The sequence below is a fragment of the Rutilus rutilus genome (genome assembly GCF_951802725.1).
Source record: "Rutilus rutilus genome assembly, chromosome: 6".
In the NCBI taxonomy this organism is placed as follows: domain Eukaryota; kingdom Metazoa; phylum Chordata; class Actinopteri; order Cypriniformes; family Leuciscidae; genus Rutilus; species Rutilus rutilus.
Genome location: NC_140214.1, coordinates 49,421,633 through 49,435,527, shown reverse-complemented (window position 1 = coordinate 49,435,527; position 13,895 = coordinate 49,421,633). Strand labels below are relative to the sequence as shown.

The window sequence follows — 13,895 nt, the reverse complement described above, 5'->3', positions numbered from 1 at the left end:
AAAGGAAAAACTAAACATGTGTGCAAGCGGTTACCGAACATTTTTTTCTCTGTGAGTTTTCAAAAAAAGAAATAAACATTAACGTGCACCCAGGCTGTGTCTGAAATCGCTCCCTATCCACTATATAGTGCACTATTTAGGGTGTCGGCCATTTTGTAATGGTGTCCGAATTCTGAGTGAACGACATCATTCCCTACATTCGTTCACTACTTTTACCCACAATCCTCTCTGAATTCGAGTGTACATCCGATGTACACTTGCTGAGACACTATTTCCCACAATCCAACACGATAAGGCGATAGAGCGCGAATGAAAAATAAACAACAATGTCACCATGGCAACGGCGCACGCGATATAGAAAACAATCATTTAGACCAGACCAGACGCCTGGTTATTTATTTATATATATATACCGTTATATATATACTTGAATAAACAAATGTGTTGTGTAGTGTTTTGTTCTCTTTTATTTTCACATATAAATGTAAAAAGTAAATAAATATGACAAGCAAGTGTTTTTATTATCTTTTTTTATTTTATCAAATAACGCAATAAACGTGAAAAATACATACATACAATTCATACAGCCAAAAAAGGAAATATTAAAGATGGGTAGGTAATGTTTATGACGAAATTGTCCGAGCTCTCTGGCGCCTGATAATTATGTCAGCGTCCGAATTCGCTCACTCATTTTCGTTCACTCTTTGCTGGTGTAGTGCACTCAACTGCCATTCACTATGTAGGGATTAGTGAATGAGTGAACGAGTGAGCGGTTTCAGACACAGCTCAAGTCTATGCGCTTAAGTTGCTGTCTGTTTGGTTTCCATGGTGACGCGTCTAGCTTGTTACGTGACACACCGCAGCCACAACAGCGCTGAATGAATGATGATCTGCTTTTATGTCATTTTTCCTTTTTTACATTTGCTAGCTATGGCATGAAATATCTGATATTCCGATTGTCAAATATATGCAACGCAATATATATATATATAATATATATATATATATATATATATAACGCAAAGTATTGCAAGAAAAAGGCAAAATGAATGCGATCTTTAGACAATTTTTTAAATACTCGACGGGCCGGATTAAACAGCCTAACAGGCCGTATGTGGCCCGCAGGCCGTAGTTTGCCCACCCCTGATCTAAGCTCAAGTTGCCATACTCATCATCCAAGCATTAGTGGTCCCACTGGGGGGTATATCTAAGCTCGAGTTGTCATACTCATCATCCAAGCATTAGTGGTCCCACTGGGGGGTATATCTAAGCTCGAGTTGCCATACTCATCCTCCAAGCATTAGTGGTCCCACTGGTGGGTATATCTAAGCTCGAGTTGCCATACTCATCATCCAAGCATTAGTGGTCCCACTGGGGGGTATATCTAAGCTCGAGTTGCCATACTCATCATCCAAGCATTAGTGGTCCCACTGGGGGGTATATCTAAGCTCAAGTTGCCATACTCATCATCCAAGCATTAGTGGTCCCACTGGGGGGTATATCTAAGCTTGAGTTGCCATACTCATCCTCCAAGCATTAGTGGTCCCACTGGTGGGTATATCTAAGCTCGAGTTGCCATACTCATCATCCAAGCATTAGTGGTCCCACTGGGGGGTATATCTAAGCTCAAGTTGCCATACTCATCATCCAAGCATTAGTGGTCCCACTGGGGGGTATATCTAAGCTCGAGTTGCCATACTCATCCTCCAAGCATTAGTGGTCCCACTGGTGGGTATATCTAAGCTCGAGTTGCCATACTCATCATCCAAGCATTAGTGGTCCCACTGGTGGGTATATCTAAGCTCGAGTTGCCATACTCATCATCCAAGCATTAGTGGTCCCACTGGTGGGTATATCTAAGCTCGAGTTGCCATACTCATCCTCCAAGCATTAGTGGTCCCACTGGTGGGTATATCTAAGCTCGAGTTGCCATACTCATCATCCAAGCATTAGTGGTCCCACTGGTGGGTATATCTAAGCTCGAGTTGCCATACTCATCCTCCAAGCATTAGTGGTCCCACTGGTGGGTATATCTAAGCTCGAGTTGCCATACTCATCATCCAAGCATTAGTGGTCCCACTGGGGGGTATATCTAAGCTCGAGTTGCCATACTCATCATCCAAGCATTAGTGGTCCCACTGGTGGGTATATCTAAGCTCAAGTTGCCATACTCATCCTCCAAGCATTAGTGGTCCCACTGGTGGGTATATCTAAGCTCGAGTTGCCATACTCATCATCCAAGCATTAGTGGTCCCACTGGGGGGTATATCTAAGATCGAGTTGAAGCTGCTCGTGAGCTCCCTCTGTTGCTCTGGCTGAAAGGGTAACAGTATCATGAGACAGAGAGATCGCTCATACCATTTCGTGGAAAATGAATAAATGCTCACTTTTTCTAAAGAAATGTGAAGTAAACATGATATTTTATCAATATTTTTCTAAATGTGTTAGCCTTCGGACTTAAAATCCTTAATGTAGTTGTTTTGTGCATTCCTGTGATCGTAAATAAATGAAACAGGTGCAACTGAATAGGTACATGTTCTCTTTCTGTGTGAAATGGTAACCAGTTTGATTCAGAATGATTGATGTGCACTCCTGACACAAATTGATAAATGACTGTCACTGTAAACATTTTATTGTAAAACATTGGTCAAATATCAATGCTGGAACCGTAAGTCTTTAAGTAAAGACTAAACGTTTGCTTCTGTCATGATCATTTAGCGATCTAGCTAGTTTTCAATTAGCTGGTGAAACGGTTGTGTGACGTCGTTCTATGGAGCCGCGTTTTAGGGCAGCGTTGCGGGACAACTGGCCCTACAGTGGAAACACAGCTTGAGGTCCGAGGCTATCGGCCCCGCACGGCACGCTCTTAGCCCTGGCTCGCACTGGCCCGACAGTGGAAAAGTGGCTAATGACATGAGGAAGGAAACATATCCACTAAAACTAGGAAAAAAAGACATTAGACGGGAAGAAAGGTGGTTCTTACCCCTGCGTAGTGGCAGGAGCTTGTTCTCCAGAACGTCTCGAGCGTCCGTGCCTTCATCCATCAGATCTAGTTTCGTGATCACACCGATCGTCCTCTGGCCTGTAAAGATGTACAATCAAGAGATCACATGACTTCTGTGTTGATTCAGCATACAACTAAAACTAAACCACTGTTCAGTCCTTTGTATCAGGTATTAATGCCTCTGTCTTACCAATAACCACACAATAAGCCTTCATCTTATTGACTTAAAGGACTTAATTTTGTAATTTTGTAAAATCGAGTAAGATACTCAACATGGGCCAGATTTACTAACAGCTTGTGTCCAGCGCAAACCCTCTTTTGGCTTTATAAAACCACTGTCTGGGTTTACTAAAGACACGCAGTGAGAAATGAAAAGGTGTGGACACAGTTATTTTTGTGACTGACCTCATTGCATATGCTTTTGTAGGAGTTTCCCTTTCAGATGAAATATGTATGGGAGGAGAGTATTTAAATAAATCACACAATGTGTGTATCTGTGCCATTATTTATCACCCAGAAAAGCATGTCTGAACCCATTTAGGTCTTGACTTGCTTCAATAGTTGCTGTAGGAGGAACCGCAGAGAACAGAGAGCGTGTGATAGAAGAGGGAGAATCTTCTCCACTATGGCAAGCCGTTTTAACTTTTATTCATTCGCAGGATATGAATTCTTGATATCAACAATTACATTTTCACTAGTCAAAATACTAGTTATTGATATCAGGGATTCGATTTCTACTAGTAACAATGGCAATTTTTGATATCAGGAATTACATTTCCACTAGTAACAATACTAATTCTTGATATCAACAGTTGTATTTCAACTAATAAAAACTATAATTCTTGATATCTGTAATTGTATTTTCACCATAGGCTGCCATTCAAATTCAATTGTTGATATCAAGAATTGATTTCTTACTAGTTGAAATTCCAATTTCATAGATCAGAAATACAATTCTTACTAGTAAAAACCTTTATTTTTGATATCAAGAATTCAATTGTCACTAGTTGAAATGTATGGCAAGCCGTTTTAGCTTAAATTGTACCCAGCGTTACTCGTCGTAATTGCATTTTTACTAGTAAGAATTACATTTACTGAGCTCTCCAATTCAATTCTTACTAGTAGCAATTCCAATTAGAGAGCTCTACAAATGAATTTTTACTAGTCATATGTCTCCATTGACTTCCATTCATTTTTAATTACGGAGCTCTACAATTGAATTGTTACTAGTAAGAATTACAATTTGAGAGCTCTCTAATTAAATTCTTACTAGTAAAAAAACGAATTAAAGATATGTATAATTGCAGAGCTCTGTAATTGTAATTTTTACTAGTAATAATTGAATAAGAGAGCTCTCTAATTGTAATTGCTACTATAAGAATTGAATTGTAGAGTTCTCTAATTGAATTCTTACTAGCAAAAATGCAATTACGACGAGTAACGCTGGGTACAATTTAAGCTAAAACGGCTTGCCATAGTAATGTCTGTTCTTGATATCAACAATTGAATTGCTACTAGTGACAATGTTCATTTTTGATATCAATAATTTCATTTTCACTAGTGACAATGTTAATTTCTGATATCATGAATGTGATTGTTACTAGTAAGAAAGCCATTTTAGATATCTGAAATTATACTGATATCAGAAATACATTTTCAGATATCAAACATGAACATTTTTACTAGTAGCAATTCAATTGTTGATATCAAGATTAGACATTTCAACTAGTGACAACTGAATTATTGATATCAGGAATTCACATTTTTACTAGAAACAATGTAATTATTGATATCAAAAATGATATTTCTACTAGTAAGAATTCAATTGTTGATATCAACAATTCATATCCTACTGTAAATGTGATCCACTGGAGGCAAGTGTAAATGAGAACCCAAGTGCAGTTTATTATAAACAAAACCAAACATGAAACAAAAACATGGCGTGGCATGAAAACTCAAAACAAGACATGAACAGGAACAAACCCAAACAGTGGTTACAGGGAACAATACTTGACAAAGACACATGGCCAACATGAGGGCTTAAATACACAGACTAATGACAAGACAAGGGACACCTGTGAACAATGATCAGACAATTAACCAATGACAAGACACATGGCAGGATCACATGACAGACATGGAAACATGACATGAACAAACCCAAAACGTGACACCTACATGTGTGTAAATGTTAAAAGGGACGACAAAACTATTACAGATATCAACACATATCAGCTTTGTATTTCTTACTAGTAGAAATATAATTTTTTATATCAATAATTACATTGTTACTAGTAAAAATGTGAATCTCTAATATCAAAAATTGCCATTGTTACTAGTAGAAATATAATTCCTGATATCAGTAACTGAAACTGAATTGTTGATATGAAGAATTTGTTTCCTGGAAATGAATAAAAGTTAAAATGGCTTGCCATACTCCACTCCTCTTCATTTATTCGGATTGCCAGCGGAAGACATTATCTGAACAGGTCGTTTGCCAAGCCACGTTATTTTTCATCTACATCCCCCGCACCTGACTATCATGGGCTCTGCCTGTTTGGGACCCTACGCTCATGCGCCCTGTTCAGTGAATCTGTTCTCACGCACCCTGAGCCGCGTGTGTGTGTGTGTGTGTGTGTGTGTGTGTGTGTGTGTGTCAGTATCTCTCACGCACCCTGAGGGTCGAGGTCTTTGGCCAGCTTGAGCGCGTCGGAGTTGGCCAGGTCCGTGTTGGCCGGGGTGACGGCCAGGATGAGGCAGCTCTCTCGGGAAATGAACTGCATGATCATGTCTCGGATCTGCTGCTCGATGTCCACCGGCTGGTCGCCCACCGGCACTTTGGTGATGCCAGGCAGGTCAATGAGAGTCAGATTCAGCACTGCACAGGGGGAAGAGGACAGACGGAGCGATGAAGAGTCGTGACCAGCAGAGATACTACTGAACACACACTGACAGAGTCATGCTAGAACCTCGGAGCCACCATAACAAGGGACAAACTACACATATAGACAGTCTTTGTCTAACCTCTGACAACTCAGTCTACCTGTACACTTCCCTAGATGAAAGATTAATGTTTAGGGGTGTAACAATATATCGCAATACAAATATGCATCAATATGTGTCGTGGATAGTGACAAAATGTATTGTATATAGTTCACTCAAACTGAAAATTACTGTGAGAAAAAATTCAGGTTTTCAGAGTTTTAGTGTCAGTACTACATTAAACTACTATATATAATGTTGAATATAATGTATAATAATGCAATGGGGGAATATTTCTGGGTTTTGATACTGTAATGCCAAATGTCTTATGTTACCAGTAAAAAGTGGACTACATTATTTTAAATATATCTAGTCAGTGACAGAGTAAAAGCATATTCATCTACACTAATTCTGTATTTCCAGCTTCAGAATCATGAATATTGTTATTCTGGTGTCTCTATTGTCCTGTGCTTTGGGTTTCAGCACTAAGTCCAAGAATATTCATTTACACACACAATGTAATACCAAATTTAGCATTTTAATCAAGTTAATTTTTTGTTAACCTTTTACTAAATGTCTTGGAGTATCGCAATAATATCATATCGTGAGTTCAGTATGGTGATATGTATTGAATCGTGACATGAGGGTATCGTTACACCCCAGTTTATGTTATATTTTATGTGATATCCAAACTTGCTTTACAAAAAGGACTGCGTGTACATACCAATCCTGAACCCAAAAGGCTTTTTAAGAAACGGTCTCTGATTTGCATTCGACAGCATAAGCAGTGAGATCTAGTTTGGCTCAGTCTGCGCTGATGGCTCAGCAGAGTACATGTTTATGAGTATGTTTCAGTACCGTGTGGGGAAAACACCCTCAGGTTGATGGGAACGGGGGAAATGCCCTTATTGGCCCCAGTAACGCGGTCCGTCTCGGCCTCGATCTCCTGACGGACTTCATCGAAATCCGTGAACTTCTTCCCTTTGCAGTGCAGGAACTCAGCCCACTCTGTAGAGTCACGATGACACGGGACACACAGATACACACGCATGTTAATCGCTCTGGGCCTGAGACTCTGAGTAATGTAGAGATGTGGCTTCACCTGTGTTGGAACTGATGAGCTGCAGAACCAGAGGCCTGCGAGTGACAATGCCAGATCCACGAGGAAGAAAGTCCCTGCGGAAAACACAGAACCGTGTCACTGGCTAGAAGTGTCTGTGCATTTATACTCTACGGTTACAGGGGTAAATCAGTGGACCGGGTAATCAGACCACATTATAGCTGTGCCTGCTTGTCTGGTTAACACAGATGTGTCCAAATCTACTGGCACTAAGATCAACGAACATCTACTGTTTCCAGTGTTTTTAGTCATTCTATGAATGGGCAATTAAACCTCACTGGTGGCCTTGTTAAAGAGTAATGAAGAATACTCCAATACTTCCCGTGTTTTTTGAGTGAATTTTGTGATAAGTGTTTCATATAATTTCAGGCATGCTGTGTATTTTTCTATCAGTAAACTGGATTGTGTCATCCATGCATATCGGCCACCTGACCGGACCAGATATGGCATCAGCCACTAAGAGCCACAGTGGTTGATGGCTAACATTATAGTATTGGGATTCTTTGGAACTATCTTCCTGGAGCTGTTCAAGACTCAGACACACTCAGACTGAAGATCCCTGTACCATACATACGTCTAACTTCTGTCTCAAGCTTGCAGTTACACAGAATTAGTCAGAAACACTGCATCACAAATACTCAAGAGATTTGGTTTACTACAAAAATCACTCACAGTAGCATGATCTGGTTTGTTTCTCACCTCTTCTACAGATGCTAACAATCAGTACTGGTGGTTTATGATGGACCTCAATGACCCACTTTACCCTAAAACACCATCTTATATATTTATGTTATTGTTTAGTCAGATCAGCCAGGCTCTCACACCAGCCAATCACAGCGCACTCCCTCACCTGAGTTCTAATCACACACACACCTGCACGTCATCACTACCATCACCAGCACTATAAAGACACTCTTCACTTCAGTTCACCGTCCGATCTCGTTTATCCGTAAAGGACTACTTACCTTGATATCACAAACCTCCATTGTCTCTCCATTCCTGTAAGAAGAACTATTCCAATCATCACCTGCACACCGCTCTCAAAAGTATAATTGTTCATATCACTTACCTGCATCCTGTCTCCGCTCTGAAAATTTCTCTCCCAGTTCACAGTCTCCTTGACTCTGGGTCAGCCGGTAACTTCATCTCGGGAAGCCTCTGCCGCCAACTCCACATCCCGACGACTGCTACCAAGACAACCTACCAGCTCCAGTCGGTGACTGGACGACCACTGTGCCGCAAACATGTTCGCTACAACACCTTTCCCATCGAACTACGGGTCGGTAAACCCCACGTAGAAACCATCCATCTCCTGGTTCTGGAGAATTCCACCGCTGAGGTGATCCTTAGGCACTCGCGGCTAGTGCAGCATGATCCCATCATCTCCGGGAGAACTGGCGAAGTCCTGAAGTGGGGCAGGAAATGCTTTCCCGACTGCTTCCCTCTGACCCCTCGTCCTGCTCCAGCTCCGGCCGAGGTGCTACCCGTGAACGCCACCTCTATTGAGAGTCCCGTCGATAAGCAGTCGGTCGACATCCCAACCTGCTATGCCCCCTTCAGTGACGTCTTCTGCCCTAAAAGAGCCTCTCTGCTGCCTCCACATGGGACTGCACCATCAATCTGATTCCAGGTAAGCCAGTGCAAATGTATCCTCTATCACTCCCCGAACAGAAGGCCATGGAGGAGTAAATAGAAGAGGCCCTCCAACAAGGCTACATCCGCCCTTCTGCGACCCCTGCTGCTTCGAGTTTCTTCTTTGTGGCAAATAAGGACGGAGAACAACAAGTTGTTCAACTCCCTGAACAAAATCACCACCAAATTCCGCTATCCTCTTCCCCTCGTCCCAGCTGCACTAGAACACCTCCGTAGAGCCATGGTGTTCACCAAGTTGGACCTCCACAGCGCGTATTACCTCATCCGGATACGTGAGGGGGACGAGTGGACATCCTCATCTACTCCCGGAGCATGGCCGACCATCGCCACCACGTTGCGGAGGTCCTGAAACGGCTGAGGGAATTCCACCTGTTTCTCAAAGCTGAGAAATGCTCCTTCCACCAACCCTCAGTGCAGTTCCTTGGTTACCACATCAGTGACACAGGTATCCAGATGGACGAGGGGAAGGTGGAAACCATCAAGAACTGGCCAACACCATCCACCATCAAAGAGCTCCAACGTTTCCTTGGTTTGCCCATTTCTACGGCTACAGCTCCATCACCAACCCTCTCACCAGTCTCCTGAGAAACAAGCCCAAGTTTCTATTCTGGTCACCATCTGCCAACAAAGCCTTCCAACATCTGAAGGAGAAATTCACCCGTGCACCGCTCCTCGTCCATCCAGACCCTGAGAAACTCTTCATCGTGGAAGTGGATGCCTCCACCAATGGGGTAGGAGCGGTGTTATCTCAGCAGCAGGGGACCCCAGCCTAACTCCATCCATGCGCCTTCTACTCCAAGATGCTCAGCCTGGCGGAGAGTAATTACGATGTCGGTAATAGAGAGCTCCTCGCCATCAAGCTGGCCTTGGAAGAATGGAGGCATTGGTTGGAGGGTGCTCAACACCCCTTCACAGTTATAACTGACCACAAGAACCTACAGTATCTAAGGGAAGTAAAGAGACTTAACCCTCGCCAGGCACGTTGGGCTTTATTCTTTACCCGATTTAACTTTTCCATTTCCTATTGTCCCGGCTCTAAAAATGTGAAGGCTGATGCTCTTTCCTGTCTGTATGCTCCAGAAGAGGTCAGCGAAGAGCCTGAATCCATCCTCCCAAGTGAAGTAATCGAGAATCCAATCCAATGGTCAGCAGATTCCACTCCCTCCTCCGCTGTCATCCTGTCTCCGCTCTGTGTTGTCAAATAAAGTTATATCTTCACTAATCATCTTTTGAGTCTGCTTCCGTAACAGTTATTTAATTTATCCAATGAACACAAGACTAATGGTATTTGTAATAAACGACTACATCATTTTGTTATTATTTGTTGCCACTGTCGTCATTGTCTCACGCTCTCGGGGTGTTAAGGGATAATACTCTGTAAAGATGCTTCAAAATAACATGTACTGTGAAAACACTATACAAATCTAACTGACGACTTGATGATTGCCATTTGCTGTTATATATAATTCACACTGATGTTTTTAACATAGTCAAGTCATTTCTAGGAAAATCAAATCAAATTAATCAAGTTTTGTTCTCATCCAATAGTGACAGTACAGTCAAATCAATAATATTAACCCCAACTAAACAAGCCAGACAGCTACTAGTGATCATCTGGGTTATTTATATGTGTTTGTGTGTTATGCAATGTGATTAAACTATGTATTTTCTTTCCTTTTCTCCTCTTTTAGGCTTTAGTTTTGTTTATATTTAATCCCTTTAGCATATGTGAAGTAGTAGGTAGCAGTGCATGTTATTTATTGTTTATTTATTAAGTTACTTAACTGCTCTTTTAACATTTTCCGTGAATCTTCAACCACTCCATATAGTACTGAGAGAGCTCTCAAATGTCCTCTGATTCAGGAGTCCATGGTCGTCCTTGACCTTAGCACTGTTTATGATACTGTTTGCCATAATTGAACCCTCATTTATCTGTCCATTACTGCTGTCATCCAACGGCTGACATCTCATATCAGTGAAAGGCAGGTATGTGTCTGTATTAACAAACAAAAGTCCCATGATGCCTCTGTTTACAGAGGTGTACCACAGGGTTCACTCCTCGGACCTCTTTTATTCCTGATTTAAACTCTGAAATCATGCTAGTTGAGCCCACATTCTCACTCAGATTAGGCCTTAACGTACTGATACACAACTTGTGAGTGATATTCTGTTTTATTGCCCACATAAACCACCTTGTAACGTTCTTTCCAGTTTTATCGTTTAATGATCGCAATCTTGATTCAAACACCCACATGATCTTAATCCTAAATAACAGAAATTCGTCTCTGTCTATTGCAGCTTTGACACGTCGGATCACAGGAACATTGAGATCTGTGTTCTGATCCAGAGAGAGCCGTTGTCATGTATCGTATGAAACAGCTTCACAAACTGTCTTTTCAAGCACACACCATCATTATTTCTGCGCTACAATAATTCAGATTATCAGAGAAGTACTGAGATAAAAGTTTATAGTTTATACTAGTTATTGGATACAAACACAGATGTCTACGTTAGCAATCAAAATAGAGTAAATCACCTTTTGAAAGTAACTCTGAGCTTCAGATAAAAATTGTATCATTACAGAATTCCACCAGAAGGTGGCGACACATTTTTGAACAATCATTGTTCAAAAACGCAGATTCATCTAGTAATGAAACAAGTGATGTCTTTATAAGTGAGTTATTGAATCATTAATTTAATCCGATTTAAAAAATAAATAAATAATAATAATTCCAATTAATTTAATATTTTTAAATAGACTGCAGCAATTAAAATTTGATCTGAACCAGTAAATTATCTCTATTTTAAACAGAAAAAAATTGTGATTCTCAATTTATACCGAATCTTGCAGCTCTATTTTCAAACCAATCACCCATACGTTTATTATCATTTATTCATTATTATTCATACCATTCCGGTGTGTTATTTAACTTACTTGTTGCATAATTTACTGTCCCCCTATTAGTATAGATACAGCTCAATCAGAACTCATTATGTATATTATAGCTACTAATATATTAAATGTAGTCATGTGACTGTCATTAGGTGTGCACCCTCCAATACGAAAATTAACCTTGGTTTTATAATAGTAAAAGTGTAGTAACCATAGTTTTTTGGCAGATTGATTACCATTTGTATAACCAGAGTTTTACAACAAATAACATGGCTAATTTGTAGTTTAACTATAATAACCATGTTTTTTTTTTTTTTGTTTAGTAAAACCATGGTTAATTTGTAGTATAACTAAAATAACCATGTTTTTTGGTTTTATTTTTAGTTAGACCATGGTTAATATGTAGTTTAATTATAATAACAATGTTTTTTGGTTTTATTTTTAGTTAGACCATGGTTAATTTGTAGTTTAATTATAATAACAATGTTTTTTGGTTTTATTTTTAGTTAGACCATGGTTAATTTGTAGTTTAATTATAATAACCATGTTTTCATCCTCACTCACTTCCCCACGAAGTTCTCCAGCACGGAGCTCTTGCCGGCGCTCTGCCCGCCCACCACCGCGATCTGCGGCAGGTCCAGGTTACAGCTCTGCCCGATGGAGCTGAAGGCGTCCTGGAGCCGGTTCACCAGCGGGATCAGGTCCTCCATGCCCCGGTTCCCCATGATGAAGAGGAGGAGGATGAAGATGCGGCAGAGTCTGAGGAGCTAGAGGAGGAGGAGACGCGCACACACACGCGCATCCAGCTATAGACACACACACACACACACACACACACACACGCATCCAGATAGAGACACACACACAAACATTGCGCAACTGTTCCTGTCCGCGAGCACAGATTGTCAAGGGCACTGGAGAACAGCAGATCCTCAGCATTACTCCATGATAATATACAGTATCTCTGAGTGCATTAAACACGCGTTATAAGGGATGCAGGCCTAGATGCATTTATACTGATGACATAAGGGATGAAGATGCATTTAAACCGAGAATGATAAGGGATGTGCATGCATTCATAAGGGATGCTCTATATTTATATGGATGACATTAGGATGTGGATGTTATGATTGAATACGTCATCGGCCCGTCGCCTGCATATAAACTGGCATTATTGATGCAGGGAAAGACTTACCGTTATCCTGCTCCACCTGAGCCGCCTAAGAGCCGCAACAGCCTTAACGCGCTAACCCTAATCCAGTCACTGGTGCTGAAACAAACCCAGACGCGTGTTATTGTCGCAGATCGGAAAACACACATCTGTATGTCACGCTATTTCCTCCTATCGTCTTTCTCTCCGAACACAAATTAATCGCCCTGCAACGCAGCCGCACTCATTACGATGCACTTGGCGCAGGACGCAACCAATCAGCGGCCAATCACTATCACGCGCTCATGAATATTAATCGAGTCCGGCTGCAGTCGCGCGCTCTGTTTACTGGAGCGCTCGGTCACGAAACCTCATTAATATTCATAGTCCAAGCCTTCACTCGAGGAGGAGACGCTAATTGGTCAGATCTCCAACCAATGTCTTTGCCTGTCAACCAATCGGTGAGGAGTACTGGATGAACGTGCCGTTACGCGCTTAATATTCATGAGCAAATCCTCCTCCGCCATAGTGGATAATTCACACCGAGAAAACACCAACCTGTCATCTAGAAAACACTTCACACACACACTGGAACAACGACTGGTCTCATACACCGAGGGATTCCCCCACACCGCTTTATTTTAGCGTCGGGTCGACAATCATTTCTCCTTTAGATCAGATTTCCAGCAGCCTATAGATATCATTAGATAAGAAAGCAGAATGTACATTAATGCAGCGTGTTAAGACGGATAGTCGTGATTGAAACACCATTAATAAACTCTGCCGACACGATATTGAAATATAACCAGCTGATAAGCCTGAGGATGATTTGCAGGCCTTCTCTCCTCTTTCATGAAACACTTCGGCTTTATGGAGCTTTTTAAATGAAGAATTTAGTTTTCTCCCACATATTTTTATTTAATTAGGGAAACTTTCCTGTTTGCTGAATTTAAGGGGGAAATGTATATCATTTATAGCCTACTCAATTTGTCTGTTTAATGAATCACCCTTGATTTTTAATGGTTAAAGTCCCCATGAAATTGGACAATAGTTTTTTTTTATTGAATATTGCAGTGTTTATTATAGATTTATC

The 13,895-nt window shown here is 41.1% G+C and overlaps 1 protein-coding gene across 2 annotated transcripts in view; it reads right to left on the bottom strand.

Moving 5' to 3' along the window:
- The window catches only part of dnm3b (dynamin 3b), a 46,431-nt gene extending 33,369 nt beyond the window's left edge, over positions 1–13,062 (bottom strand). For both annotated transcript variants that reach the window (XM_084411849.1, XM_084411850.1), the window contains exons 1-6: positions 12,848–13,062; positions 12,217–12,458; positions 7,089–7,162; positions 6,845–6,994; positions 5,679–5,882; positions 2,984–3,082 (exon numbers count right to left, since the gene is read on the bottom strand). In XM_084411849.1, the coding sequence (XP_084267975.1) occupies positions 2,984–3,082; positions 5,679–5,882; positions 6,845–6,994; positions 7,089–7,162; positions 12,217–12,377 (688 nt within the window). In that variant the 5' untranslated portion in view covers positions 12,378–12,458; positions 12,848–13,062. The remainder of the gene's footprint in view (positions 1–2,983; positions 3,083–5,678; positions 5,883–6,844; positions 6,995–7,088; positions 7,163–12,216; positions 12,459–12,847) is intronic.
- Between the last annotated feature and the right edge of the window lie 833 nt (positions 13,063–13,895).